The sequence below is a fragment of the Oculina patagonica genome, chromosome 9, assembly GCF_052425735.1.
Source record: "Oculina patagonica isolate OP01 chromosome 9, crgOcupat, whole genome shotgun sequence".
NCBI lineage: Eukaryota > Metazoa > Cnidaria > Anthozoa > Scleractinia > Oculinidae > Oculina > Oculina patagonica.
The window spans coordinates 21,048,152-21,054,908 of record NC_135766.1 but is presented as its reverse complement, the minus strand read 5'-3'; the positions used below and the strand labels follow the sequence as shown (position 1 = coordinate 21,054,908).

Genomic DNA, 6,757 nt, shown 5'->3' with positions numbered 1-6,757 from the left:
TTTGTTTGAGTTTCGTCTCATTAGAATAAGCGCTTCGGTCTTCTAGTTCTCTCTAGTCTCTAGAAGAGAGCTACAAAACTGATATCAACACAAAAACATTGAACGCACATGGCACGATTAACTGCCCTTACCAAGAAATTTAAGCCCGATCAGGAGCTCATGTACGAGGTACGAATTCTCTTTTTTGTGAAGTACAGAATTTTGAAAATTTCAGAATTCAGAATTCTGAAGTACAGAATTTTAAGAAATACAGAATTTTTTTCATTAGTTTTTAATAAGTAGTTTTTAATTGGTATTTCGTTTTTTTTATTTGTTTATATATTATTGTATATCGTAGGTTTTTTAATGTGTATCTTAGTTTTTTTAATACTTGTAAATAGGAGGGCCACGAGTTTGTTAGTGCTACCCTCTATAAATAAAGACGTTACTTACTTACTGAACACTCAAAATCGTACAAAGAACGTATGGGATTGTCAACCCTTTCGCCACTTAGCAATTTTGCAGTTTTTAAAAGCCAATATCTCCTTCAATATTACACGAGAAGGGTTAAAAATTCTCCTATTTCTGATGTTTACAAGCCGTTAAAAAAACGTTTAAAAGTTGTTACATAGCATGGTATGCTTTCTTTTCTACGCAGTGTCGCATGGGAAGATTTGTTGCAGCTCTCGCGCTTCACGCTCTGCCCTGCAAAACAGCGAGTTATGTAAAACAAAAGGCTCATCATGACGTGAGACGTGATCCGTCGCACGCTGTTAGACCGTAGTATTCATAGAGGACAATTATGTAAATTACATTTACTTTGTTTAAAACTGAACCCAGTGAAATCCATTGTTTTCTATGGTTGGTTTTGACAGCCCGGATTCACACTATTTAATTTTGTTTCACAGCTTTTGCAAAATCACTTTACAAAATTCTGTTTTTGTTATTTGTTTATATATTTTTAATTGAAATGATACAAGAAATAGTATTATTAAATGACTATTAATGCGCCGATTATGTAAAGTATTGTTTCAGTTATCAATTGCAAATCGGTTCTCTCTGCCAGGGGACTGGACCTAGTTTAGCTGAGTCTTTCTGAATCGAGCGTTCGAATATTCGACGAGCAACTTGTTCCAACGTTGCAGAAATGTCGGATTACAAGCATTATTACTTCTTTGTGCGTGGCAGAGGAGAGGTGTCTCGTCTTGCTCTCGCTGCCGCCAACATAGACTTTGACGATATTCGTATGGATGGTGCGCAATGGGCAAAGGAGAAAGCAAGTGGGTAGAAGCCTCTTTGTTTTCGCTATTTACTCACACGAAACACGCTTATGGAAGGAGTTTGTTTACGAAAAGACCTGAAAAGAACCCCCCGTTCATCAACCTAGTTTTGTTTCCTCTAAAAATCGTTTATGCTTATCCTACGTCACGGAAAGCGAAGATGAAATCATAACCGGTCAAGCGTTCCTTGATTTCACATTTGGATTTTAGATGAAAAGTTTGTTGCGAACCAAACCTTGAATTCTGAATGCATTTTTAAAAAAAATGCCTCGCTTCGCGAGATAGCTTCTGGAAAGAAAGAAACGTCATCCAATCAAAATTCGCTGTTTGGATTAAGCGGCGTAAAAAAGTTAATACCAGACAATTAATGGTCCACTTTTGAGGTAGAGGTCTTTTTTGAGAACGTTGTACCCTGTTTGCATTGTTGTTCTAGTTATCAAGCATGTTTTATTGGCCTACTTTCGTTCTACCGAAATCAATAGATATTCACACAGATGCAGGAAACTGAACAGAAAAAAAAAAATAAAGACAGCGAGAGTCATTCCATTTGGTTGGTAGAGTTATTTTTTTTACACTATTTGATCCAACCGGTCGATCGGATAAAATTAAAAGCACCCTTTTGAAGATTCATTTCCCATTTGAAAAGCAAAGTTTGAAAAAGCGAAACGCTTGGCCGTTTTTGACAACTGAGTTGTTGCAAAGCACTTCAGATTTCCGTTTACGTTTAAATTTATATATCGACATGTTTGTCGAGGCGTCTTCAACTTGTTCTGTTTGCTTTGTTTTGCTTTTCGTGACATTTGTGCTCTGTCATTGTCTGTTTGTGTATATAGTTATGACTTAATTTCAGTTTACAGTCTAATAACTTCGAATTACTATTGAGAACATTAAGAAATTAGAAATAAGATCAAGAAAAGATGGATGGAAAAATGCCACTTTAATAAAAATGGTTTTCAATGTCAAATTACAATACAATGTTCTAAATCATCCTAATTATAATAAAAGGGCTATGTATAAAAGGGTTCTATGAATCCATAAAATTCTTCCAAGCGCGACCCTTATTAGCAGCCTTAAAATTAGTCAAACTATTCACATCTTTTAGAGTCCGAGGAAGTTCATTCCAAAACTGAGTAGCTCTGAATACAAATGACTGCTAGCCGGTACATCTAACTTGTTTCTGTGTCTTGTATTGAGAAAATGGACGTCAGCTCTAACAATAAATTTGCTGCGCAGATATACTGGGGCTAGTCCTTGTAAACATTTACCATTACAGCCTCTCTGACATTAAGCTGCCAAGCAAATGGCAATAAGCTTTCTAAAATCGGTTTTTATGGCTGTGTTTATATAATTGATGACTGAAGTAAAAAAAAAATACTCACTGTTTATGTTTGCTTTTCTGTTTTGTTTTGTTTTTGGCGGGGGGGTGGTGGGAGATTGGAACATAGCCTGAAAGGAAATTAGGGCAGTAAACAGAGCTTCTGATTGGCCAATTACGAATTTGAATACGGTATGTAATACACAAGGCTTGCACATTCACGGCCGAAAATCTGGTATCCCCTTTCAAACTTCACTAAAACACTTTTTCCTTGATTCGCTGTTGTCTGCGGGCCTAATTTGAGCCCTATTAGCTTTTGGCGGTTGCATGTCCTTTTTCATTATAAAGTACTGTACTGTAGTCGTTAATTTCGCATTCTTTCCACAATCTATAATTTCAGTCGAACAATTTATGCACTTTTACACAGAAATTTGAGTATGTGCATCAGAAGTTATTGTTTACGCCTTCGTATTACCAGCGCATGAAACGATTACAAAGTAACTTCCGAAGGAATATGCCACTGTTATACAACAGTTTTGTCGAGCAAAACGCTGACAACATCATGAAATGGCAAATGAACTGAATTTATATTATTATTCGCAGTTGTATGCAGGCTAATTTTTCTTTATTTTTGGGCTAGATACTTTATTGTTACACAGTTTTCGCGGGAACTTAATTTAATTTTCGCGATTTGGCCAAAAATACGTTAAAAACATTAAAAATGTTACAATAAGTTTTCGCAGGTCTTTGATTTTTGCGATTTTCATAAGTCCTGTGAAAATAAGTAACAATAAGGTAAATGTAAAGTGAAATGGCAACTTGGATAAAGTGAAAGTAAATGAAGAAGCGTTCTCAAGTTGAATACTCGGAAAACGCTTCTTCATTTACTTTCACTTTATCCAAGTTGCCATTTCACTTTACATTTATCCACATTTATCATTTCGACAAATTGAGCCTTGCAGATATGGCAGGACATGTGTCACACATAAAAACCTAGTATATGACCTCGCTCACCACGAGTCTCCCATAGCTCAGTGGTTAGAGCGTCCAACCGGTATTCTGGAAGGTCATGGGTTCGACTCCCGTTGGGGGAACTCGGAAAATCTTTTTCCCGAGTATTCAACTTGAGAACGCTTCTTCATTTACTTTAACAATAAGGTAGCTAAGAAACATTTAACAGATAACTAATATTCCAGCACCTCCCATCCAGACTTGTGTGATTAATAAATTTACTTCACTGTTTGTTGTTTCAGCTGGCAGGGCTCCTTTTGATGAAATGCCATTTATTGTGACTCCTGAAGGGAAAATCCTTGCCCAGTCTTGTACTATTGCGAAGTACATATGCAAAATATCAGGTACCATCACGAGTTTTAATTAAGCAGTAACTCTTAAAGTTGAAAAAAAAAAAAACACATTTCCCAACATTCTCGTCACTTACAGGGGGAGACACCCGGCTTAAGATATATCCCGAGATGGTAGACTTCTTACATTTATATAGCTGGGAATAATACTTTCCAGAGGTTAAAATTTGCGCTCTTTGAAAACGATTACAACGTGTTCATTTGTAGTTATCACGGTTTAACTGTGTCCACTAAGATATAAGGTATTATAAGGTATTTTATTTGAAGTCGTTAACGTTGGGAGTGGTTACCAAGTCTCCCGAGCCAGGGGCCCATGTTAAAAACGCACGACTATTTATATTAAAACTACTTACATTACTATCACATTAAAATCATTAAAAACAGAATTTAAAAGAGATAATAAGATGGACCAATGAATATTACTTTCAGTGGTTTGCATTTCTACGAATATCACAGATCTATAACGGAAACCACAAAAATGGAAATATCTTCGAGTCTTCGCAAACTTGCACTTAGTATACCTCTTAGGGTAAACTAACTATATTTTTCTGCTGTACCTTTACGAGGTATGAGCCCAGACGACCCCTTTGATGAAGCAACAGCCGATATGATAAGCGATGGTGCGATTGATCTTCGCAACGGCGTCCTAAAGTTCTACTTTTTAAAAGACGAAGCGGAAAAGGTACCGGTGCTATGGTTCCTAAATGGTTGCTCTATTCTAGTTTTAATTGCAATTAGGTTTGAAAATTACGACAACAAAATTCCAAATTATTAGATGATAAATATAGCGAAAACACAGAAATAGCTTCGAAGGGAAAGTCACTTGATTTGTAAAGCTTATCTTCAGCGAAGGATTTGGCCACGGTTTTGAGCTCGAGTCCGGCCTGACTCGGTATTTAGGCATCCTCCTCAAATGCTTATATATCCCATAGAAAGCAAGTCATTTTAAATATTAGGCCAATAAGATGCGGGGTTAATCTCTCATTTATTAAGTGTGCATTAGGTACTTCTCGATGCTTATTGAACAAGTCGCTCTTTTTCATTTGAACAGGAGAAAATTAGTAAAGAGTTCTTTAAGAACACGCTTACTTCCGTCCGACTGCAGCAGTTCGAAGCTCTTCTGAAAGGTCCTTTCTTTCTGGGTGATAAGGTAAGACGCACAATAAAAAAAATCAAAGCACAAAAAAGTTTTTTTCTTTCACTTTCATTTTTTTACAATTAGCCGTGGTGAAACTAACGTAGGGTACAATAGCGCAGGACCCTTAGCTTTGAGCAGTCCCTATAGAAAGCCAGTTACATTTCTCACGTCGACGGGCTAGCTCAGTTGGTAGAGCGCTGGACTTTTGTGCGGGAGATCTAGGGTTCGACTCCTAGGCCAGACCAAGACTCAGGGTCTTAATATAAATGAGGAGAACGTGCTGCCCCTGGTGCTGCCTTTGCATGCAATGACATCTGCAAATGGTTAGATGTTCTAGTCTTTTTCGATAAGGACGAGAAGCCGAAGGTCACGTCTGTTGACATTAAAGAACCCACACACTTATTGCAAAGAGTAAGGCACGGAGTTCCCGGTGTCGTGGTCTGGCCTTCTTTAACGGTTTGGTGCTTCACATAGGGTTAACCTCATTGCACCTTTTCCCCTTGGACAGAATTGTCCAAGAAAAATTTGCTATGATGATGATATGATTACGTCCAATGAATTTCTCTCAGTTCTCGTCCACACCGACTAACCGCACAGCCTTAGTATAACACAGTGACCGACTATTAGGCAAACTATAAATTTTACGATAGACTGCCCTTTGAGCACGCAAGTAAATTAATTTTAAAATTTATGCTAGAACAATTAGACGGTTCGCTGTCGGCCGTTTCTATCGGCTTTTGATATTATTTTGGCTCGGGGCTTCCTCGAGCTTGCCGTCTAATTGTTAAATATCCATCTTACTCTTTTTCTTCTTCTTCTTCTTCTTCTTCTCTAGTTGACCTACGCTGACATCATTTTCTTCGACGTCTTCAACAACTTCTTGGGGAAAGGCGACCCAGCAGTTCCTGAACACCTCAGTAAATTCCCAAAGTTGGTAGAATATTACAAGAGCGTGCTTGACGTTCCCGGAATCAAGGCCTGGGTCGAGAAACGCCCGAAAACCTATAATGACTGGTGATCATGATTCCTTTACAGGATGTCAGGTTTTCAAAGTAATCAATAAAAGGAAAGTTTTGATGGGATTGATACATTTGTTTTTATTGAACTTGTTAAGATATAGCCCGCCCTATCAGGGCCGGATTTTCTTGTAATCGGCCCATGTGCATAACGAACGAGCGATGTTTTGGAGAGAAGGAGATTTCTGGGAGGGGTGGGGGGTGGGGGGTTATTCTGGTTAATTTAGAATAGTCGTGTGTCGCAAAGGTTCCTTACCCTGACCCTATTTAAGGAAAGAACATCGAACATTTATAAATTTTTTAATGCCCAAACCCAAAATATGACACTGGTTTGAATGTTAAAATACTCTAAAGATAGGATTTACGAGCTCTGTCCAGCTTATTTCTGTTATTTCTATATGCTTTTCACGAGGACTTTTGACAAACCTTCGCTCCTGCTTGAGAGAATGCAAGATAAGTTTTCTGACGCCGTTCTTTGTCTACAGTACAGTACAGTACAGTACAGTACAGTTCGATATTTTTCTATTTTTAGATATCCGTGACTTGTCACGCATATCTCTCTCCTGAGAACTGGGTAAAAATCATTTTTTCTCGGAATCTTGAAAAAGCTGAGTCACTCTGGGTCAGCTTTCGCTGTTGGAGGTACAGATTTTTAAATAACCGTGACT

The 6,757-nt window shown here is 37.8% G+C and overlaps 1 protein-coding gene across 1 annotated transcript; it reads left to right on the top strand.

The window, feature by feature from the left end:
• Nucleotides 1-1,079: 1,079 nt before the first annotated feature.
• On the top strand, nucleotides 1,080-6,174 carry LOC144666436 (hematopoietic prostaglandin D synthase-like). The gene is made up of 5 exons (XM_078527875.1): nucleotides 1,080-1,259; nucleotides 3,828-3,929; nucleotides 4,502-4,617; nucleotides 4,987-5,085; nucleotides 5,909-6,174. Exons 1-5 carry the CDS (start codon nucleotides 1,127-1,129, stop codon nucleotides 6,089-6,091), a joined length of 633 nt encoding a protein of 210 aa, XP_078384001.1. The 5' UTR covers nucleotides 1,080-1,126; the 3' UTR covers nucleotides 6,092-6,174.
• The last annotated feature ends 583 nt before the right edge of the window (nucleotides 6,175-6,757 follow it).